This window comes from Nomascus leucogenys, chromosome 16 (assembly GCF_006542625.1).
Source record: "Nomascus leucogenys isolate Asia chromosome 16, Asia_NLE_v1, whole genome shotgun sequence".
In the NCBI taxonomy this organism is placed as follows: domain Eukaryota; kingdom Metazoa; phylum Chordata; class Mammalia; order Primates; family Hylobatidae; genus Nomascus; species Nomascus leucogenys.
Genome location: NC_044396.1, coordinates 48971869 through 48997176, shown reverse-complemented (window position 1 = coordinate 48997176; position 25308 = coordinate 48971869). Strand labels below are relative to the sequence as shown.

The following is a 25308-nucleotide window of genomic DNA, read 5'->3' as shown; positions in this document are numbered from 1 at the left end:
GGCTGGTCTCAAACTCCTGGCCTCAAGTTATCTGCCCACCTTGGCCTCCCTAAGTGCTGGGAGTATAGGTGTCAGCTACCATGCCCAACCTCATCTGGATTTTCTAAAACCTCATGTTTTAAAATGCTTGGGCAAAGATAAGGTTTAGGACAAAATTCTACCTACATGTAACATGTGGGACCAAAGCATAACCAGAATGAAAGACTGAAGGAAGAAGAACATGGTTGAAGCAAATACATACTTACTCATCCAAACTTTTGTTATCTACCATGTAGGGGTTGCAGAAATGGAAAGAGTCTGTGTCTTTAAAGAACTCAATCCTTATGGTGGGCTGACATGACGAACAAGTGCAATGATATCATACTAAGGTGAATTCATGCCCAGGACGACACAGGAATAAGTAGAAGAAAACGTCTATCAATTCGGATGTCGTGCGTGGTGGCTGGTGGCAGAAGAAAGACATGCTGGTGTCATGGAACACATTCCAGAGCAGGGATCAGACTTGACCATATCCTTGGAGGATCAAGTCGGAAGGAAGGGCATTTCAAGTGCAGAGAATACTTTTTTGTGGAGAAGGGGAGAGAACACTGTAAAGTTGATCGACTCTTAGTTTACTATGGAGAGCATATGGTGTGAGGGGTTGGCAATCAAAGCATCCTGTATGCCAAGCTAAGGAGTTTGATGCTGAAGCTGTGGGGAACCACTGCATGGTTAATAAAACTGGAGAGACATTCAACCTTCATTTTTAGAAAGATCCCAGAGGTCACAGTGTAAAGGACTGAAAAATGAAGACAGGAAGTCCAATTAGGATACAATTATGACAGAAGACAATTTGGAGAGATATTTCACAGGTAGAAACAATAACAGGTGAAAAGTGATACATATTAACTGAATAAATCAATGTCAAGGGGTAAGAGAAAGAACACTACAGAATATAGAAGATTTGCAGACTAGAATAGAGAAAGGCTATCAGTTCAGCTGGATGTGTTAAATTGGAAGGGTGTGAAGATCACTCAGCACAACTGTCTAGGCAGCAGCTGTCAGGGTGGAGCTGAACATACAGCCTAAAAGGGTACCTGAAGTAACAGACTTAGGCGATGTCTCAAAGTGGAAAAAAGAACTGGTAAAAAAAAATCTGGGGAAGGCCAGTGAGGTGGGGTGAGTGTAAAGGGAGAAGGAGGGAGGGAGGGAGGGAGAGGAGGAGGAGGAGAAGGAGAGGGAGCAGGACCGGGGGTGGGGAGACAGAGAGAGCGAGAGAGAGAGAATAAGAGAGCGAGAAAGAAAGAAAATGGTGTCATGGAGCTAAGAAAGAAGTTTACTGAAGAATAGTCAAAAGTATCAAATATTCCCAAAGGACTGTTTAAGCTAAGAACAGAAAAGCAGAAAAAAAAAAAGAAGGTATAATTCTTGCTTTTTGAGCACCTATACAGTCATCATTGCTGTTAACATTTTGGTGTATTTTCTTCTAGCCTTTACATATTATGTATGATATGTTTTTATTATTCTTTTACTTATTCTCTATTTTGCAAGCTTTCTTTCATGCAATTACTTTTTTATAATAAACTTTTTCTAAAAGTAAAAATTAAAACCAAAAAAAAAAAAAACAAACCCAGAAAAGTATTTGTTAGTTGTGGCTTTTTAGGATGACCTTGGCCATGGTGGAAGAAGTCAGACTCTGAAGAGAGGTGAGAAAAAGAACAAGGAAATGGAGACAGCTCTTAATAGAAGCCAGAAGGAAAAACATCCAGGAGAAATGGAGTGAAAGGATTTTATCAGACGGTTGAAACTTAATTACATGCTGGGAGCCAAGAATCAATAAGGAAAGGGTGAATATAATGAGATGGTTTGAAGCAATAACATCTCTGAGGAAATAGGAGGAGACAGCACTCTGCCTGATTGTCCTGTGACAGAACACAATGGACTCCTCTACAGCCTCTCTTATCTCCTCAGAGTGTGACCCCTGGATCAGCAGTATCTACATTAGTTGAGGGCTGGTTACAAATGCAAGCTCCAAGGCCACACCACAGATCTACTGAATCAGAATCTGCATTTTAACAGAATTCTTAGGTGTACATTAATATCTGGGAAGCTCTAGTCAAAAAGACAACTGACAGGTAGGCTGCACATGGTGGCTCATGCCATAATCCCAGCACTTCAGGAGGCCGAGGTGGGAAAACTGCTTGAGCCGAAGAGTTTGAGACAAGCCTTGGCAACATAGAGAGACACCATCTCTACAAAAAAATCTTTTTTTTTTTTTTTTTTTTTTTGAGACGGAGTCTCATTCTGTCGCCCAGGCTGGAGTGCAGTGGTGCGATCTCAGCTCACTGCAAGCTCCGCCTCCCAGGTTCATGCCATTCTCCTGCCGCAGCCTCCTGAGTAACGCACTACAGGTGCCTGCCGCCACGCCGGGCTAATTTTTTGTATTTTTAGTTAGAGACAGGGTTTCACCGTGTTAGGATGGTCTCGATCTCCTGACCTTGTGATCCGCCCACCTCGGCCTCCCAAAGTGCTGGGATTACAGGCGTGAATCACTGCACCCAGCCCAAAAAAAATCTTAAAAAAAAAAAAAAAAGACAACTGACCTGAAAAAAGGAAAAATCTTACAAGGCATTCTTAGTTTAGCTTAAAAAAAAAAAAAGTAGTCTCCATGCACCCACCACAACATGTATGTGACCATGAAATGAGAGTAAGCAATAACACAGATATCAGTCCATGGTATGTTAAGAGATGTTACGCATCCCCCGCCAATTCCAATTTTAGGCATTTCAGAGACTTTGCAGGAGCCCATCCCATCACAGACCTGGAGGCCCTAAGAGGGAAGAAAAGTTTTGTAGGTCAGGCCAGGGCCCCACCACCCTGTGTTGCCTCAGGACACTGCTTGTGTATCCCAGCCACTCCAGCTCTAGCTGCAGCTCAAAAGGTCCCAGGTATAGCTTGGGCAACTGTTAGAAAAATTTGCCGACTTTTATTTAATCCAGATTTTCCAAGTATTACTTGTGTATACAATAAATATGTGGTTATATATTAGTGTTATTAATGTAGTATATGATAGTACTCTCTCTCTCTATGGTCCTGTCTTGAGAAATTCTTCCCACTAAGTAATACCTAGTTTAGGAAGACTAGGGCATTTTATTTTATGCTCTTTGGAAATAAACTTCAAAGTGTTGTCTTGGGTGCCATTTTAAATTTAAGATCCTAGTTCAAGATAGGCAGCATAAATTCAGGTAAGAGCAAAACAGTTAGAATATCAGAGGTATAGTTAAAGGATCCGGGTACCAATATTATCTGGACAGATACTAAAATATTTAAGAGTATTCACTGTAGGATTCACAGGTCAGAGACAGCTCCAAAAATAAAAGTGGTGTCATTTCCTAACAGTACTTCCTAGTCTTTACTCCCTCCTTGCTCAGGGTATCACTGAAATGAAGCATTTTATATACATGTATTAGTCCCTTTTGCCTATGAGTCTTTACTCCCTCCCAGCTCAGGGCATCACTGAAATGAAGCATTTTTATTTGTTTGTTTGTTTTCTAAGACAGAGTCTCACTCTCTCACCCAGGCTGGAGTGCAGTGGTGCAATTTGAGCTCACTGTAACTTCCGCCTCCCTGATTCAAGTAATTCTCCTGTCTCAGCCTCCTGAGTAGATGGGACTACAGGCACAAGCCACCACGCCCAGCTATTTTTGTATTTTTAGCAGAGATGAGGTTTCACCATATTGGTCAGGCTGGTCTCGAACTCCTGACCTCAGGTGATCTGCCCGCCTTGGCCTCCCAAAGTGCTGGGATTATAGGCATGAGCCACCACTCCCAGCTTGAAATGAAGCATTATATATCTATATATGTATTAGTCCCTTTTGCCTATGAGCCTGTAAAATAAACAGCTACTTTCAAGATAGAATGGGGGCACAGGCATTGGGTAAATACTCCCATTCCAAAAATGAAAAATTGGCCAAAAGAAAGGGGCTACAGGTGCCATACAAGTTCAAAACCCAGCAGGGCAGTCATCAAATCTTAAAGCTCCAAAATAATCTTTTGACTCCATGTCCCACATCCAGGGCACAGTGGTGTGACGGGTGTGCTCCCAAGGCCTTGGGCAGCTCCATCACTGTGGCTTTGCAGGATTCAGACCCCACGGCTGTTCTCACTGGCTGGCACTGAGTGCCTGTGGCTTTTCCAAGTGACGGGTGCAAACTGTTGGTGTATCTACTATTCTGGGGTATGGAGGATGTGGTCATCTTCTCACAGCTCCACTAGGTGGTGCCCCAGTGGGGACTCTATGTGGAGCACCAAGCCTACATTTTCCCTCTGCACTGCCCTAGAAGAGGTGCTCTGTGAGGGCTCCACCCCTGCAGTAGGCTTCTGCCTGAACATCCAAAGTTTTCCATACATTCTCTGAAATCTAGGCAGAGGTTTCAAGCCTCAACTCTTGGACTCTGTGCACCCACAGGCTTACCACCACATGGAAGCTACCAAGGCTTGTGGCTAGCACCCTCTGAAACAGTGGCCCGAGCTCTACCTGGGCCCCTTTGAGCTACAGCTGGAACTAAAGTGGCTGGATGCAGGGAGTAGTGTCCTGAGGCTGTGCAGGGTGGTGGGGCCCTGACCCTGGCCCTGACTTACAAAACCATTCTTCCTTCCTAGGCCTCTGTACCTGTGAGGGAGGGGCTCCTGTGAAGTCTCTGAAATGCCTTCCAGGTCTTCTCCCCATTGTCATGGCTATTAGCATTTGGTTCCTTTTTACTTATGCCAATTTCTGCAGCCTGTCTGAATTCCTCCCCTGAAATGGGCTTTTCTTTTCTACCACATGGCCAGTCTACAAATTTATCACCTTTATGCTCTGCTTCCCATTTAAGTCTAAGTTCCAGTTTCAGGTCACTTCTCTGCTGACACATATGAGATAGGCTATTAGAGGCAGCCAGGCCACATCTTGAATGCTTTGTCGCTTAGAAAATTTTTCTGCCAGATATCTTAAATCATCACCATTCAAGTTCCAAGTTCCACAGGTCCCTAAGGCAGGGGCACAGTGCAGCCAGGTTCTTTGTTAAAGCATAACAAAAGCAACCTTTGCTCCAGTCCCCAATAATTTTCTCATCTCCATCTGAGACCTCCTCAGCCTGGATTTCATTGTCCACATCTTTATCAGCATTTTGGGCACAGTTCAAGCAGTCTCTAAGACGTTCCAATTTTTTCCTCATCTTCTGAGCCCTCCACACTCTTCCAACCTCTGCCCATTACCCAGTTCCAAAGTTGTTTCCACATTTTGAGGTATCTTTATAACAAAGCCCCACTCCTCAGTACCAATTTTCTGTATTATTCCTTTCTTGCACTGCTATAAAGAAATACCTGAGACTAGGTAATTTATAAAAAAAAAAGAGGTTTAATTGTATCATGGTTCTGCAGGCTGTACAGGAAGCATGATACTGGTGTCTGCTCAGCTTCTCGGGAGGCCTCAGGGAACTTACAATCATGGCACAAAGCAAACGGAGAGCAAGGCACTTCCCATGACCAGAGCAGGAGAAAGAGAAAGAGGTGGGAGGTACTACATGCTTTTAAACAATCAGATCTCATGAGAACTATAACGAGAACTGCACTAAGCGGTATGGTGTTAAACCATTCATAAGAAACTGCTCCCGTGATCTAGTCACCTCCTACCAGGCCCCACCTCCAACAATGGGGATTAGAATTCGATATGAGATTTGGGGAGAGACACAGATCCAAACCCTATCTATCAATCAATCATCTATTTTCTTTCTTCTTTTCTTTTCTTTTCTTTCTTCTCCTCCCTCTCCCTCTCTTTCTGTCTTTTTAAATAGAGACAGGGTCTTGCTATGTTGGCTAGGCTGGTCTTGAACTCCTAGTGTCAAGTAATCTTCCTGCTTCAGCCTCCCAAAATACCAGGATTACAGGCATAAGCCATGACATTTGCACTCATTTTTAATATTAATATCATAGCACCATCCCTCCTATTACTAAGTGAATAAAGAGGATTCATGTATTATGCTGAGTGGGTGCTTCATTTCCTCGAGTTGAACTGTGTTTTATTATTCTAATTCAGTGTTTCTCAATCTCAATACTGCTGACATTTTGGACCAGATAATTCTGTGTTATGAGGAGCTATCCTTTGCATTAATTTACCACGTTGCCTCTTTTCCCCCTCAACAGATCCTTCTTGGATGAAATCATAAAGCTGATTAATAGGAAATCTATAGATTAATAGTAAACTTATTTCCAGCAACAAAGCTGTGTTATCTTATGCTGTAAATTATCCAATCCCTTACAGGGAACTGTAACAGTTAAATTTCATGGTGTCCACTTGTATTACAGTAACTGGGTCTTCGTTAAAATGTATAAACAGACTACAGCACAACATCAAAAGGAAACAGGTCCAATTCTAAACATCATCAATGTGCCATTTATATTTAACCTTAACAAATAATAATAGTCTAAAAAATCTTTTAAGAGGGTTCCCTGTGCATTAAAATTTCTCTACACATGGGTGCCAAGGATCAGCTGGGATGTGAATAATTCTCAACAGATTACAAAAAAGAGGATGATGACCTTCTCTGAAATGTCCCAACACCAACCACCACTGTCACTAGACAAATGGGATGTGTCATTAGAATACCTGCCTTATTCTTAACCCATCACATGATCAGCTCTCATAGAAGAGAGTCCTCCAGAGAGCAAGCTGAGGATAGATCCTGTCTGAGCCCACGGTCAGTTTCTACCCACTGTGCTAAACTGCCTCTCCCATAGAGCTCTGCTTACTCTCCTAAGGAACAAAAGGATGGCACAGTTAGGCAAATCTGAGCCCTTGAAAAGCAAAAACATAAGGCATTGCACTTAGAACAAACTTCCCCATAATTACTATAATTGCTGTTTTTTTCTAAGTCCAAGGGTCAACCTGATCAAGAATCAATGGGCCATGCATGCCTAACATTCACCTCCTTGGATCTAATTCTGCAGGATAATTCTTGTTTAAATCTCTGAGATAGTATATTGTAATTTGTCAGCAGCATAGTTTGGTCTTGGCTCTCCTGCCATAGGAACTGATGGTGAATGCCTATCAAAGGGCAGATACCAAATAAGTCCTGGTTTAGTTCTCCTCCTTCCTACTTCTCTAAGGAGGAAGAAATCCTTTTGTTAGTCTTCCTTGATCCCAAATAAAGAAACTAAATACTTGTTTTCCAATATTACTTGTTGAATGAAATAAAAGGGATGACATTAAGACTTTATATTAGATTTTAAATTCCTTAAAAATAAAATCATATACCATGATATGTAACATAATAACTGCTATGTTATATATCATGGTATTGTGTTATATTTTTAAAAATTACTTATATTGAAATATTTATAGGTAAAAATATTTCTGGCATTTGCTCAACAAATAGGATATAAGACTCAAAATATCTACATGGTGATAACTTCTAAAACTAGATGATGTCTATTAAGGTTTACTTTTTTAAGTGATAGTACCGATTAAGTTAATTTGAAAGAGCAACCTGCCCAGGCATAGTGGCTTGAGCCTGTAATCCCAGCACTTTGGGAGGCTAAGGTGGGAGGATATCTTGAACCCAGGAGTCTGAGACCAGCCTGGGCAACATGGCAAGACTTTGCCTCTACAAAAAACAAAAAAATCAGCTGGGCATGGTGGCACACACCTGTCATCCCAGCTACTTGGGAGGCTGAAGCAGGAGGATCACTTGAGCCCAAGAGGTTGAGGCTACAGTTCAAACCACTGTACCCCAGGCTGGGTGACAGAGCGAGACCCTGTCTCAAAAAAACAAAATAAAACAAGGCTTAACACCAGCTCTATCAACTTCATTGTGAGCCTAACAAAATGCTTTGATACACATGATGTAGAAAAATAAGCTAATGAATAAAAGTGTATTGTCCTAAAAATGCCTTTTACTTAAAAATCTGTCATGCAGACATTGTGAATGAATGCGGTTTGTTTTATCTTCTAACCAGGACCTTCTTACTCCATATTAGTACAGTTTCATCTTTAGCTACTTCTGAGAAATGTAATTAAGAAAGTCTATGCATAATATGCTGGGCATGGTGGCTCATGCCTGTAATCCCAGCACTTTGGGAGGCCACAGCAGGCGGATCATTTGAGCTTAGGAGTTTGAGACTAGCCTGGGCAACATAGTGAAACCTTGTTTCTACTAGAAGTACAAAAAATTAGCCAGGCGTGGTGGCCCATGCCTGTAGTCCCAGCTACTCAGGAGGCTGAGGTGGGAGAAGCACCTGAACCTGGGAGGTGGATGGAGGTTGCAGCGAGTTGAGATCGTGCCAATGCACTCCCAACTGGGTGAGAGCGACATTCCATCTCAAAAAAAAAAAAAAAAGAAAGAAAGAAAGAAAATAAAGTCTATGCATAATAAAAATCTCAACATTAATTATTATTTGCTAGGCATATGCTAAACATATATGGAGGGAACTATTTGTATAAAAATTTGCCCTGTGCAGAAATGTGACATAAAGAGCTCTTGTGAAAAAGTTATGTTAGCAAAAATCTAGTAATTTGAAAAAGAAAATGTTTATTCTTCAAGAATTCATAAAATACCAACAAGCTTCCACAGCCATATTCTATACTCTAACATTAGTATTTTATTGTGGTTGGGAGGCTTCTTCCTGATGAATTCTCATTTTTAAAATTGTCATCATGGTGTTAAAGGACTCAATCAGTTTAAGTTGGATGTACACAGTTATTTTTTGATTAAACTTTTTGTTTTAAGGTAATTATAGATTCACATGCAGGTGTAAGAAATAATACAGAAGAATCCCGTGTAACATTTATGTAGTTTCCCCCAGTGGTGACTTCATACAAAACTACAGTATTAATACGTTGTTACAAAAATTTTTATCATTTCAAAAAAGTTACAAAGATGGGATAATACAGGATCAACCTTTTGAGAATGGCTTGATTCACTAAGCATAGTTCTCTCCAGATTTATCCAGATTGCTGTATAGTTTCTGTAGTTTCCCCCTTCTTATTGCTGAGTAGTATTCCATGGTATAGATGGACCACATTGTAACCATGCAGCCACTAAAGTGTCCTTCAACCCAATGTCTCTAGTCTGTTTCCAGTTTTTGGCCATTCTGAATAAAACTACTATGAACATTTGTGTATAGGTTTTTGAGTCCACCTAAGTCTTCATTTATCTGGGATAAATGTCCAGGGGTGCGACTGCTAGGATGTATGGTAGCTGCACGTTTAGTGTTTAAAGAAACTGCCATTTTTCCAGAGTGGCTATGTTATTTTACATTCTCACACGCAATGTAAGAGTGACCTGGTTTCTCCACATTCTCTTCAGCATTTGGTGTTCTCAGTATTTTTCATTTTAGCCTTCCTGACATTCTGACAGGTATGTAGTGACAGCTCATTGGGTGTTTTTCTTTCGTTTTTGAGACAGGGTCTGTGTTGCCCAGTCCAGTTTCAAATTCCTGGGCACAAAAATCCTCCTGCTGCCTCAGCCTCCCCAGTAGCTGGGATTACCGGCTTACACCAACCAGGCCTGGCTTACTGAGGTTTTAATTTCTACTTCCCTAATGGCTAGTGATATCAAAGATCTTTTCTAGTACTTATTTGCCATTTGTAGATCCTCTTCAATGAAATATCTGCTCATATCTCTTTTGCCCATTTTGTAATTGCATTGTTTTTTCTACTACCGAGTAAAATTACTCAATACTTTTTTTTGAGAATTTTTATTTCTAGCCACTAGTCTTTTGTTGGATACCTGGTATGTAAATATTTTCTCCCATTCTGAAGATTTGTCTTTTCATCTACTTAAACAGTCTTTCACAGGGCAAAAGTTTTTGAAGGCTAATTTATCACTTTTTCCTTTTAAGAATCATCCTTTTGGTGACACATATGCTAAGGCTCAGATACTGAAATTTTTCTTTTTCTTTTTTTTTCCCCTAAAAGATAAATACTTTCATATTTTACATTTAACTCCAGGATTTTGTGTTAGTTTTTTTAAGGTGTGAGACTTAGGATGAAGTTCATTTATTTTGCCTATGGATTTCTAACTGCTAGAGTTCCATTTGTTGAAAAGGCTATCTTCTTCCATTTAACTACTTCTGCACTTTTGTTAAAAATTAGTTGTGCATATTTGTGTGCGTGTTTCCAGGTTACTTATTCTGTTCCATTGATCTATGTGTCTATCCCTTTACCAGTGTCACACAGTCCTGGTGACTAGCTATGCAAAACTTGAAATCAATGGGTGGATTCATCCCATTTTATTCTCCTTTGCTAAGCTGTGTCAGCTACTTTAGTTCTTCTGCCTTTCCATATATATTTTATAATAATATTGTCTATATCTACAAAACATTGTACTGGAAGTTTGATATGAATTGTGTTAAACATTTATATCAATTTGTGAATAAGTGACATTTTACAAGGTTGAATATTCCAAACAGTAGGCATAGTATGCCTCTCCATTTATTTAGATTTTCTTTTACTTCTTTCACCACTGTAAGTAGTTTTGTAGTTTTCAGAATATATGGCCTGCACATGCTGTTTTTAGATTCACACCTAAGTATTTCATTTTATTTTTTGTGTGCTTAAAAATGATATATTTTCAGTTTTGGTGTTCATGTTTTCATTGCTAAAATATAGAAATACGATTGATTTTTATGTCTACCTTGTATCCTGCAACCTTGCTGAACTCACTTTTTTTTGTTGTAAATCCCTTGAGATTTCCTACTGAGACAATTACATCATCCACAAATAGAACAGTTTGTATTTCTTCCTTAGTTGTGTGCCTTTTCTTTTTTTTTCTTTTTTTTTTTTTTTGCTTTACTGCACTGGCTAGAACTTCCATCAATATGTTGATTAATGGTGAGAATAGACATTCCTGCTTTGTTCCTAATCTAAGGAACAAGACCTTCAACCTTTTGCCCTTAAGTATAACATTAGTTGTGGGTTTTTTTTTTGGTGTGTGTTCACGTGCTCTTTAACAAGTTGAGGAAGTCCTCCTCAATTCCTATTTTTCTGAGAGTTTTTAAATATGTATGGGTGTCGAATTCTGTCAAATGGTTTTTCTGCATCAACTGCTATAATCATGTGGTTTCTCTTCCTTACCCTACTAAATGGTGGAGTACAATGATTTGTTTCTGAATACAGAGCAAGCCTTGCATCCCTGGACTAAACCCCATTTGGCCATGATGTATATACTTTATACACGTACACATACATAATTTCGTATATTGTTGAAATTCTATTTTCTGGCATTTTGTTGGGGATTTTTGCTTATATATTTATAAAGGCTATTGATTTGTACTTTTCCTTTTTTTGTATTGTCTTTGGTTTTAGTGTCAGAGTAATATCAGTTTTATAAAATAAATGGGGAAGTGTTACATCTATTTTCTGCAAAAGATGGTCTAGAATTGGTGTTCATTCCTTTTTTAAATGTCTGGTAGAATTCTCCAGTGAAACCATTTGGACCAAGAGATTTCTTTTTTGGGGAGTTTTAAAACTATGAATTCAATTTCCGTTATCGTTTATAGGGCTATTCAATTTTTTTCTTTTTTTTGAGACGTAGTTTCACTCTTGTTGCCCAGGCTGGAGTGCAATGGTGCATCTCGGCTCACGCAACCTCTGCCTCCTGGGTTCAAGCGATTTTCCTGCCTTAGCCTCCTGAATAGCTGGGATTACAGGCTCCTGCTACCAGGAGGAGCCAGTTACTTTTTGTATTTTCAGTAGAGACAGGGTTTCACCATGTTGGCCAGGCTCAAATTAACTTTTTCATACTGGCTGGGTGTGGCAATTTGTGTTTTTGGATAAACTGGTCTATTTCATCTAAGTTGTCACATTTATGTGGGTAGAGCTATTCACAGCATTCCCTAATTACCTCTTTTATGTCTGGAGAATCTGTAGTGATAGCTTCTGTTTTGTTACTGACATTGGTAACTTGCACCTTTTCTGTCAGTTTTGCTAGAGGTCTGCCAATTTTACTGAAGTTTTTAAAAAATCCAGCTCTCTGCTTCACTGATTTTTGTTTTCAACTTAATCTCTGCTCTTATCTTTAATATTTCCTCCTTTCTATTTATTTTAGGTTTTCCTTTTTTGTGGTTTATTTTGCTTTCGGTTCTTGAAGTAGGAGTTAAAATTATTTTGAGACTTCTTTTGTTTTTTTTAATTTAAGTTCTGGGATACATGTGCAGATTTGTTACATAGGTATATACGTGCCATGGTGGTTTGCTGCACCCATCAATCCGTCATCCACATTAGGTATTTCTCCTAATGCTCTCCCTCCCCTAGGCCCCCACCCTCCAACAGGCCCCGGTGTGTGATGTTACCCGCCCTGTGTCCATGTGTTCTCATTATTCAACTCCCACTTATGAGTGAGAACATGCGGCGTTTCGTTTTCTATTTCTGTGTTAGTTTGCTGAGAATGATGGTTTCCAGCTTCACCCATGTCCCTGCAAAGGACATGAACCCATCCCTTTTTATGGCTGCATAGTACTCCATGGTGTACATGTGCCACATTTTCTTTATCCAGTCTATCATTGATGGGCATTTGGGTTGGTTCCAAGTCTTTGCTATTGTGAACAGTGCTGCAATAAACATACCTGTGCATGTATCTTTATAGAATGATTTATAATACTTATGGTATATACTCAGTAATAGGATTGCAGGGTCAAATGGTATTTCTGGTTCTAGATCCTTGAGGAATTGCCACACTGTCTTCCACAATGGTTGAACTGAATTACCCTCCCGCCAACAATGTAAAAGTGTTCCTATTTCTCTACATCCTCTCCACCATCTGTTGTTTCCTCACTTTTTATTTTTTTTTTTTTGAGACAGAGTCTCGCTCTGTCGCCCAGGCTGGAGTGCAGTGGCGTGATCTCAGCTCACTGCAAGCTCTGCCTCCTGGGTTCACGCCATTCTCCTGCCTCAGCCTCCCAAGTAGCTGGGAGTACAGGCGCCCACCATCACGCCTGGCTAATTTTTTGTATTTTTAATACAGATGGGGTTTCACCCTGTTAGCCAGGATGGTCTCATCTCCTGACCTCGTGATCTGCCCACCTCAGCCTCCCAAAGTGCTGGGATTACAGGCATGAGCCACCGCGCCTGGCCATTTCCTCACTTTTTAATGATTGCCATTCTAACTGGCATGAGATAGTATCTCATTGTGGTTTTGATTTGCATTTCTCTAATGACCAGTAATAATGAGCTTTTTTTCATATGTTTGTTGGCTGCATAAATGTCTTCTTTTGAGAAGTGTCTGTTCATATCCTTCGCCCACTTTCTGATGGGGTTGTTTTTTTCTTGTAAATTTGTTTAAGTTCTTTGTAGATTCTGGATATTAGCCCTTTTGTCAGATGGATAGATTGCAAAATTTTTCTCCCATTCTGTAGGTTGCCTGTTCACTCTGATGGTAGTTTCTTTTGGTGTGCAGAAGTTCTTCAGTTTAATTAGATCCCATTTGTCAATTTTGGCTTTTGTTACCATTGCTTTTGGTGTTTTAGTCATGAAGTCTTTGCTCATGCCTATGCCCTGAATGGTATTGTCTAGGTTTTCTTCCAGGGTTTTTATGGTTTTAGGTCTTATGTTTAAATCTTTAATCCATCTTGAGTTAATTTTTGTATAAGGTATAAGGAAGAGACTTCTTCTTTTCTATTAAGTGCATTTAATGACATACATTTCCCTCTCGTAACACTGTTTTAGCTAGTTTCCACAAATTGGTATGTTGTATTTTCATTTTCATTCAGTTCAATGTGTTTTTTTGTAATTCAAGACTTGCTCACTGACACACAGAAGCATACTGTTTAGTTTCCAAGTATTTGTAGATTTTCCTATTTTCTGTTAAACTAATTTCTAGTTTAATTCCATTTTGTTTGGAGAATACATTCTGTATGATTTCTATACTTTAAAATCGATTGAAGTTTATTTTATGGCTCAGGACATGGTCTATCTTGGTATACATTCTGTGGGCACCTAAGGGATGCTGAAGTCTCCAATCATAATTGTGAATTTCTCTCTTTCTCCTCGCAGTCCATCAGTTTTTGCTTCACATATCTGGTACATGCACGTTTAGCATTGTCACATCTTTCTGGAGGGCTGATTCTTTTATCATTATATAATGTCCCACTCTGATAATTTTTTTTTGCTCTTAAGTTTACTTTATGTGATATTAATATAGCTACTCCTGTTTTCCTTTGATTAATGTTTGTGTAAATTTTCCTATCGTTTTATTTTCAACCTAACTGTACTGTTATATTTGGAGTGAGTTTCTTACAGATACCATATAGCTGAGTCATTGTTTTTAAAATTCTCTCTGCTAATCCCTTTTGATTTGTGTATTTTGACCACCAACAATTAGTTATTGAGATATGAGGGCTTACAGCTGCCATTTTACTATGTTTTCTATTTTCTTTCTCCTGCCTTCCTGTGCGCTAATCAAATCCCTTTATTCCCCATGACTTATAATATTCCGGAATACACTGATAATCACATCAGACAGTAGTTACTTGTTTATACTTCAAACATCAAACATAATTTGCAAGACTTGCAGAAAAAAGTCTATTATATTTATCCATATTTTTGTTTCTTATGTTTTTTCTTCCTTTATGGTGTTCTAAGATTCTTTCTTCAATCATTTCACTTTTATTAGAAAACTTCCTTTAGCCATTCTTTTATGCAAATCTGCTACTAATAAATTCTTGGTTTTTCCTTCTCTAAGAATGTCTTGGCCGGGTGTGGTGGCTCACGCTTGTAATCCCAGCACTTTGGGAGGCCGAGGCGGGCGGATCACGAGGTCAGGAGATCGAGACCATGGTGAAATCCCATCTCTACTAAAAATACAAAAAAATTAGCCGGGCGTGGTGGCGGGAGCCTGTAGTCCCAGCTACTCGGAGAGGCTGAGGCAGGAGAATGGCATGAACCTGGGAGGCGGAGCTTGCAGTGAGCCGAGATCGCGCCACTGCACTCCAGCCTGGGTGACAGAGCAAGACTCCGTCTCAAAAAAAAAAAAAAAGAATGTCTTGATTGCACGTTCATTCCTAATTCTTTTTTTTTTCTTTGCTGGGTAAAGAATTCTGGGCTGACAGTTCCTTTCTGCTCTTGCAAAACACTGTACTACGTATGTTTATTGTGTCAGTATTCACAATAGCAAAGACTTGGAACCAACCCAAATGTCCATCAATGGTAGACTGGATTAAGAAAATGTGGCACATATACACCATGGAATACTATGCTGCCATAAAAAAAGATGAGTTCATGTCCTTTGCAGAGACATGAAGCTGGAAACCATAATTCTCAGCAAACTATCACAAGGACAGAAAACCAAACACCGCATGTTCTCACTCATAGGTGGGAACTGAACAATGAGAACACTTGCACGCAGGGCAGGGAACATCACACACCGGGGCCCGTTGCGGGTTGGAGGGCTGGGGGAGGGATAGCATTAGGAGAAATACCTAACGTAAATGATTAGTTGATGGGTGCAGCAAACCAACATGGCACATGTATACCTAGGTAACAAACCTGCTCATTGTGCACATGTACCCTAGAACTTATAATAAAAACAAACAAACAAAAACCACTGTGCTATTTTCTCTGTCCTCCATGGTTTCTGATGAGAAATCTGCTATCATTAGAACTGTTTTTCCCCTATAGGTAGGGTGCTGTTTTTTGCTGCTTTCAAGATTTTTTTTTCTGTCTTTCACATTCAGAAATTTGACCATACAGAGGTTTGTCATCATGTGGATTTGTCTGGGTTTAACCTCTTTGGGGCTGTCTTCAATCTGTAGGTTTATATACTTTTTGCCACATTTAAGAAGTTTTCAGCCATTATTTCTTTGAGTATTTTTCAGAGCCATTCCTTTTTCCTCTCCTTCTAGGACTTATTATGCCTCATATGACGTCAGCTTTTGTTACAGTCCTATAGGTCCCTGAGGCAGTATTCATTTGTTTCCTCAATTTTCTCTCTGCAGTTTAGACTATGCAGTTACTGTTGTTCTATCATCCAGTTCACCATCTCTTTCCTTTATCTCCATTCTGCTGTTAAGCCCATTCACTAAGTTTTTTTTCTAGTGTACAAAGAGCTTTGAAAGAGTTTTTAAATTTCAATTATTGTATTTTTTTTAGTTTTAAAATTCCTATTTGGTTCTTTTTTTTATCTTGCATTTCTTTTGCTCAAATTGTTTGTTTGCTAAGACTCTTGTTTCAAGCATGTTGTTTGTTGAGGCATTTTAATGGTTGCTGCATTAAAATCTTTGTAAGATAATTCGAACACCACTGTCATTTCACTGTTGGCACCTATTATCTTTTTTTCATTCAATTTAAGATCTTCCTGGTTCTAGGTATGATGAATGATTTTCTATTGAAACATGGGTATTTTAGATACTATGTTATGAGACTCTGGGTCTTATTTAAACCACTGTTTAGTTGGCTTCCTCTCACTCCACTCCAACAAGGGAAATGGTGGTGGTATGGTGCTACTTTTATTACTGCCTGGGGATTGTGGAAGCAGAGCCACAATTTTTTCTGTGATGTTTGGCTACAGTAGAATGGTTACTTTCTAAGAGTGTTCTGACTTGCGAACACTGTTCTGACCTGCCTGTTTCCTGGTTCTCTGGCTAGAAGACTTTCTTTTTCTGTGCCTGTTGACCTTTCTAGGTTGCCTGTTTCTCTAGCACCCAGTCTTGGGTATGTGGCAAAAAGAAAACCAAGGGAAATCATCACTGTGTCATTCCTCTGGCACCAAGGTCTACTAAGGGAAGTGTATAGTAGGTGTAGTAGTAGGCTATGCCATCTAGGCTTATGTAAGTACACTCTATGATGGTCACGTGATGATGAAATCACCTGGTGACATACTTCTCAGAATGTATCTCCTTTGTCAAGCGACGCATGACTGTATAATATTTTACCTAAGAGAATTCTTCGGTGAAAATACCAATGCTGTAGAATTACTGTAGTCAATTTCTAGGTTCAAGGGTTAATCAGAAGAGCTCCGAGTATCATTCTTAATAAATATTTACTGACTGCTTACTATGTTGAAGGCACAAGCTAGCTGTTGCCCAGGAACCTGACCTCTGTTGTCCTTACAGCAGTGATTCTTGACTCATTTGTTTTTTAGAACTACTTTCTGTAGTTGCTCTTATAAGCTGTTCTTATCTAGAAATCGGGAACTAAGCATTACTTTGGATAAACTACTACTTTTCTTAGCTTCATTACCTCTTTTTATAAAATAACAGTATAGTAATACATTTACCTTAGAAAGGATCGACTATGTAATCATCTATTTATAATATGTATATTCATACTACCTCCAAACACATACAGCATAAAAGAATATATTGTGTTCAGAAAAGTTCCAATAGTTCAGGTTGATCAATGGAAATAATTGAAATAATACAAATTTCATCAATAGATGAAACAGAATTCTCATGCTTTGTAAAATGTTACACAGCAATAATATAATACTTTAAGCAGAAGTGGTGATGTGGTAATATATTGACAGTTAAAAAAATAAATAAAATTTTTAAAAAAGTGAAAGTGGATATAATAGCTACAAATGTTCTGGTGTCTTGAAACATTTCCAAATTTCATTAGCGTGAAATTTCATTATTTCCCTCCCATGCAACACAAAAAAGATTTCCCTACCATGCAACACGAAGAAGTCCAATACCTTGTATGTTTGAGTACAGTGGGTTCCCAGAGAAGAAAGCCATTTTGCTCAACATAATTTGAAAGAACAGGACTACACTATTCTCCTCCATTGGTCAGACTGACTTTCTATGAATGTGATTAAAATATAACTCTCAGGAACTATAGGAAATTGTTTAGAAAAAGGGAGGGAGTGAAAATATGTACAAAAATGTAAGAAAACATTCAGGCTTTAGAAGGCTCAATGTGATTTAAGAGTCTGACAGAAGGTGAATGTTACAAGGGATTTCAAAGGGAAGAAATTTTCCTACTTTATGATGTTCAAAGACCATCCGACTAAAAACTTAAATGATAAGTAAAATGAAGATATGTAAAACATTTCTATTAAGCATAAAGATGAACATTTTAAAGGGCCTCTTATTTACCTCTTCTACATTGGAAGCAGTCTTAGCAGACGTTTCCATGAAGATGAGTCCATGTTCTCGTGCAAAAGCTTCACCTTCTTCTTTTTTTACTTCTCTTCTAGATTCTAAATCACTAAACATGGGAAAGAAAGGGTCACATTATTAATCAACATGGTACAAACAGAAGCATTTGTGGAAAGTGTACCATGGAATTCAAAGTTGTGATGACCATTCTTTTAATTAATTTTTAACATACTAACTGTATTATTCAGGATATTATGAGGGTTAGTATTTAGAACACACTGTCTAGTTTCAAAGAACTAACAATCCAACAGAAGAAAGATTCTGTGTTAGAGTTCTAGAATGTTAGAACTAGCCCTAACTTAAGGAAGCCTCTAGTCTAATACCTTATATCTTTGAGTACAGTGCGTTCCCAGAGAAGAAAACCATTTTGCTCAACATAATTTGAAAGAGCAGGACTATACTATTCTCCTCCATTGGCCAGACTGACTGAGTTTCTATGAATGTGATTAAAATATAACTCTCAGAAACTATAGGAAATTGTTTAGTAAAATCCAAAGTACTAAAGATACATTACATCATTGATCCCAGTTTGTTTAATTCCCAGTTTCTTCTTAAAGCAAAATTGATATAGACAGAGAGAGAGGGACGGAGGGAGGAGGAGTAGAGAGAGACAGAAAAGGAGAAAGGGAGGGAGAGAGAAAGTATAAACTAGAAATTTCCAATGAAAGCAGGGTATTCATTTTTATCATACTAGAATTGTATTAGTGAGGTGGGGGGTGGGGAAGTAGCAGTTGCTTTTAAAGCGTGTTTTATTTTTAAAGTTAAAAAACTTTACTATTTTATTTATTACTTTTTATATATTATTTATTACATGTTTATACATGGAAAAAGATGTATAATATAATGTCCACATACTTCCAGCTAGCCTTGACATATTATTTGCCAGATTTCAGGTTTCTTTCCCTTTAAGAAATAAAATCAGCAACAGCAGAATCACCACCTGTGTGTCTCTGATCCCATTCTCCTCCCTCTTACCCTAAAGGTAACCACTACCTAAATTTGGTGTTTTCATTCTCATGCACGTTTTTGCATTTATCCTCATGTTTATAACCATAAATAGTATTTCTTTTTCATGTCTTTAAAAATTCAGACGTAGCTACTGTTTTACAACTTGTTAACTTTGGTCAACACTATGTTTTTCAAATTTATCCATATAATACATGTAGATCTAGTTTATTTTTTAACTGGTGTATTATAGTCTACTGAACGAATGCAATACAACTTAAATTCTCTATGAGACAAAGTTATTTATAATTTTTCATTATTACAAACAACGTTACAATAAGAATTTGTATATATATTTGTGTATACATGTGCCAAGGCTTTTCCAGGGCAGTTTTTTTTTTATTTTTTCAGAGACAAAGTCTATGTTGCTCACGCTGGTCTTGAACTCCGGGACTCAAGTGATCCTCCCACTTTGGCCTTCACAATTGCTAGGATTACAGGACTGAGCCACTGCGTTAAGCCTGGGTAGGATTTTTCAAACTGCGTCATGACTCAATGAATTGTAAAAATCACTCAGTAGGAAATAATCAGAATTTTTTTTTTAAAAGACACAATAGGCCGGGTGCGGTGGCTCACGCCTGTAATTCCAGCACTTTGGGAGGCGAGGCGGGTGGATCACCTCAGGTTAGGAGTTCAAGCCCGGCCTGGCCAACATGGTGAAACCCTGTCTCTACAAAAATACAAAAATTAGCTGGGTATGATGGTGGGTGCTTGTAACCCCAGCTACTCAGGAGACTGAGGCGGGAGAATTGCTTGAACCTGGGAGGCAGAGGTTGCAGTGAGCAGAGATCGCGCCACTGCACTCCAGCCTGGGCGACAGAGTGAGACTCTGTCTTGGGAAGCGAAAAAAAAAGAAACAATATAAAATATCAGAGTGTTTCACCTATATACATAAGTTCCATGTACTGTTTCATGGAACTTATGCATAAAGGTATAATTTATGAATATTTTGTTATATGGGTAGGTGTATACACAATTTATTTACTAGGTCATGATGTAAAATATATTTGCTATAGGTCAAGTCAAAAAACTCAAAAGCCATAGTACATGACTATGTACTTAGTGCAAAGTTTTAAAAATACCTCAGTTTTCCAGGCATTACATCATATTGTTGTCTTAGTTCACTCCCTCTGAATCCCACTTAAGTTGCTTAGGTTACTTAAGTATCTTTCTTTTAATTTATGCCCCCTTTTTGCTTAGGGTTTGCATTACAATCCTTACACTATTAAAAAAACTTTCATTTTTTAAATCTCTGCTTCCTATTTCTTATATAACCAATTTATTAATAAAATGCCATAGTAAGAAAAATCTGTGTCATCTGTCGCTCTGACTAGGTCATTGCCCTTCTTCACTGGCTCCCTACTGCTTAATGCATCAATTCAAAAATTGCTTATTCCCTGTTTTGATGTCTACCCACAATTCAATTCATCGAAAAATAATCATCTCATTTATTTCTCTCTGTTCTTTCTTGTTCATTATACTCCTGATTTTAAAGGTTCACCCACCTACGATCATCAGAAACATCTCTTGTTTACATACTATGCTTTATTTCTTCTCACATTTGAACTATCAGCTCCTAGTGGTCGGCGACCAAATTTAAGCCACCAGTAAGCTGTCATTCATCATGTTTCAGCCACAAGGAAAAAATCGGTAAAATAAAAGGATAAAAATTCTCTTTATTCTCCAAGTATTCTCCTCTTATTATTTCATACCTTGAATGGCAGAATAACTATTTCCATCATAGAAAGACTAAAGCTTCCCTCCAATAGCTTTATAACCTTAAAAAGGTTTAGTGAGATGATTTAAATGTGGAAAAGAATACCCAAGAAAGGCCTTCAGAGAATATGATAATAGTTTCTTCTCTACACAAAGAAGTAAACAATGTTTAGCTTTTTATAATGTAAATATCATTTAGGTAATATTTTCTCTTAATAGCAAATCTCAATTTCTATTAAAACAACACTCTGAAATCTATACAGTATAATGATGTTTTACATTATAGCTTTTTTATAGCTTTTTTCAGGTGTAACAGACATAAAAGTTGTACTTAAATGCAAAATTTGTTGAGTTTTAAGATATGTATGCCTGTGAAGCCATCAGTCTCCCAAAAGTTTCCTCATACTCCATTGTAATCCATCCCTTCTTGCCCCAGCACCCTAGGCAGCTGATAATCTGCTTTCTGCCACTACAGATTAGTCCACATTTACTACGATTTTTATATAAATGTAATCACATGGTATTTTTGGTTTGAGTTTTTTCACTCTGTAATTATTTTGAGAATCATCCATTTTGCTGCATATATCAATAGTTCATTCCTCTTTATAGCTGAGTTGTAGTCTGTTGTAATGCTATACCATTATTTTTCCATTCATCTGTTAATTGATATTTGGGTTGTTTCCAGTTCGGGGCTATTACAAATGAAGCTGGTATGAATATTTGTACATAATTCTGTGGAAATATGAAGACATATTTATGTTGGGTAAACATCTGGAAGTAAAGTGGCTAGGAAATATAGATGTGTGTTTTATTTCTTTTTTTTTGAGACAGGGTCTCGCTCCGTGGCCTAGGCTGGAGTACAGTGGCATGATCATGGCTCACTGAAGCCTCAACCTCTCAGGCTTAAGTGATCCTACCACCTCAGCCTCTGGAGTAGCTGGGACTACAAGTATGTACCACCATGTTCAGCTACTTTTTTAAAAACTGTCTTATTTTTGTATAGAAGAAGTCTCCCTACATTGCCCAGGCTGGTCTCAAACTCCTAGGCTCAAGCAATCCTCCTGCCTGGGCCTTTTAATTTCTAAAGAAACTACCAAATTGTTTTCCAAAGTGATTGTATCATTTTACGTTCCCATCAGTAGTATATCTTCTGTAGTAATTGCTGGTTCAAATCTTTTGATCATTTTTAAAAACTGGATGTCTTCTTATTAATGAATTATAAGCATTCTTCATTTCACAAATATTTTCTCCCAGTCTGTAGCTTGCCTTTTCATTTTTGTAACTGTTTTTCTTCAAATTTATTTATTTAAATTGATAGATAAAATTGCATTATTTATCATGTACAACATATTGTTTTAAAGTATATATACACTGTGGAATGGTTAAATCTAGCTAATTTGCATTATCTCGCAGTTATCATTTTTTATGGTGAGAACACTTAACATCCACTCTTTCAGCATTTTTCCAGAATGCACTATATCATCATTAACCATGTCACAATGTTGTGTAATAGTGTAACCGTCTTTTGAAGAACAAAAGTTTTAAATTCAGTTAAAGAGCAATTTATTGATTTTTTTTCTGTTTATAATTCATGCTTTTCTCTGTCCCATTTAAGAAATATTTGCCAAAACAGGGTCACTAAAATTTGTTTTCTTTTAGAAATTTTAAGTAGTTTTAGCTCTTACACTTAGGTCTATGATCCACTTCCAGTTAATTTTTGTAAATGGTATAATGTAAGGGTTGAGGTTCGTATTTTTACATATGACTATTAACTGTTTCAGCACCATTTGATGAAAAAGATTACCGCTTCTTCAACTAAATTAGCATCTCTGTCAAAAAATTAATATATCATATATATATGAATCTACTTCTGGAACTTCTTATTCAGCTCTACTGATCTATGTCTGCTTATGCCAAACAATGTTAAATTGATTATAGTACAATAAATCTTAAAATTTGTAGAATAGTAAATTGTCTCCAATATTGTGCCTCTTTGTCAAAGTTGATTTGGCTATTCTGTGGCCTTTGCATTTTCATATAAACTTTAAAGTCAGCTTGTCAATATCTACCCTCCCAAGAAAGTCTGCCAATGTTTGATAGTTTGATTAGGGTTACAATAAATCTTTTTTTTTTTTTTTTTCGTGGAGACAGAGTCTCACTCTTTTGCCCAGGCTGGAGTGCAGTTGGCGCAATCATACTCACTGCAACCTTGAGCTCCTGGATTCAAGCAATCCTCTCACCTCTGCTTCCTGAGTAAGTAGAGCTAAAGGCATGTGCCAGCATGCCTAGTTTTTTTAAATTATTATTTTATTTTTTGTAGAGATAGGGTCTTGCTACATTCTCAGGCTGGTCTTGAACTCCTTGCCTCATGTGATCCTCCTGCCTTGGCCTCCCAAAGTGCTGGGATTACAGATGTGAGCCATTCATTGTACCTGGCCTTCAGTGAATTTTTAGATAAATTTGAGAAGACATCTTATATTTAGTTTTACAATCCATGAACATGGTTATATCTCTTCATTTATTTAGTCTGTTTACAATATTCTCTCTTTTTTTAATCTATAGTGATGTCAACCTTTCTTTCCTGATATTGCTAATGTTTGTCTTTTTCCTGATCAGTATCTATTTTATCTTCTGAAGAACTAGCTTTTGGTTTCATTGGTTTTCTCTTTATCTTTTTTTTTTTTTTTTTAACAGTTAGGAGGCTTTCCTTGACTTTGATTTGCTCTTTTTCTAGTTTCTTAAGGCAAAAAAATTAGGCTATTTTCTTTGTTGTTGTTGTTGTTTTTTTTTTTGAGACAAGGTCTTTCTCTGTTGCCCAGGCTGGAGTACAGTGGCATGAACACAGTTCACTGCAGCCTCAACTGGGCTCAAGTGATTCTCCCACCTCAGCCTCCTGAGTAGCTGGAACCACAGGAATGCACCATCATGTCTAGCTAAATTTAAAAATTTTTTGTAGAGATGGAGTCTCCTTGTGTTGCGTGGACTGATCTTGAACTCCTGGGATCAAGCAATCCTCCACCTGGGCCTCCCAAAGTGTTGGGATCACAGGTGTGAGCCACTGTACCTGGCCCTAGGCTGTTCATTTAAAAATTTTCTTAATAGTGCTATTTTAACTGCATCTCACACATTTTCAAAGATTGCAGAGAGAGGTGTTAACTTATGGGAATAAACGCAAATAATTCCTGCCCATGGAAATGTAGACTGTGTCCTGTGGAATACAATTAATACCCTGTGAATATTGTTCAGTTTTGCATCCATCTTGTAAATTCATTTCAGTATTCCTTATTTGATTATAAATGTATGGTACTTTGAGTTCCCTTTTGAACTGGTTGAAATACCTTACCAGTTTCCTTTTCTTGTTAATTAATGAGATAAAAGTTTTGAGATGTCTTCGTTATCACATAAGTAATGATTTTACCTATCTAAAAACAGCATCTCTTAACAGTATTTTATTAATATAACCCTAAAGAATGAATGGGCCGGGTGTGGTGGCCTATGCCTATAATCCCAGTACTTTTGGAGGCCCAGGTGGGAGAATTACTTGAGGTTAGGAGCCTGAGACCAGCCTGGGCAACAAAGTGAGACCCTTTCTTTATAAGAAATAAAAAGATTAACTAGGTGTGGTTGTGCATGCCTATAGTCTCAGCTACTCGGGAGGCTGAGGCAGAAGGATTCCCTTGAGCCCGGGAGGCCGAGCGGCAGTGAGCTATGATAACACCACTGTACTCTAGCCTGGGTAATAGAGTGAGACCCTGTCTCAAACAAAACAAAACAAAACAAAAAGAATGGTACCTAGCATTTTGAAAATACTAATATTTTCTTACGACTGTAAGTTTCTACAAAAATTAGTGAAAACTTTCTCATACTCTTGGAAGTTTATGGAAACTGGTCAAGCAAGAAGGTTTTCCCATATAATAGCATTTTAAATAGACAGCACAAAGATGTTCAATCCATCTCCCCAAATAAATCAGTAGGTTTTTACTTTACATCAGTAATCTGATAAAACTCCTTCAGATTACTTTTTAAAGTACGTCTTTACACAAAAACTATTTCTAATAATAACAGTAATAATTTCCAACAAAGCTTATTTTAAAAATCAAAAGAAACACCTTAGAATTTCCGAAATTTTATAATTTAAGAGGCTGGTAACTCACATTTGAACAAATATTAAGGAAAGTAGTCAAACAGTACAGTCTTCATCACTAATGCAATGTAGGCTCTAAATTAGCCTTTTTACCTTTTATTTCCAATAAGCATAATGACCATGTTGGAATTGGAATGCTGGCGGGCATCTTCTAACCAGGTTGTCAAGTGGTTGAATGTATCTCTCCTAAACATAAATAATAATTTAATTACTATGTTCAAAGCATTTCCCTCAGTATACAACGAACAATATACATATTATTAAAGAGAACCACTTTTAGCCATATCCACTTATGTAACGAGAAGTAGTTTTAAGCACCATATCTGGGTTTA

General features: G+C 37.9%; 1 protein-coding gene across 1 annotated transcript in view; it reads right to left on the bottom strand.

The window, feature by feature from the left end:
- Positions 1 to 25308, bottom strand: part of RAB2A (RAB2A, member RAS oncogene family) — a 92186-nt gene that overhangs the window by 13255 nt on the left and 53623 nt on the right. Inside the window, exons 5-6 of the mRNA XM_003256019.4 lie at positions 25070 to 25162; positions 18049 to 18160 (exon numbers count right to left, since the gene is read on the bottom strand). Coding sequence (XP_003256067.1) covers positions 18049 to 18160; positions 25070 to 25162 — 205 coding nt within the window. The remainder of the gene's footprint in view (positions 1 to 18048; positions 18161 to 25069; positions 25163 to 25308) is intronic.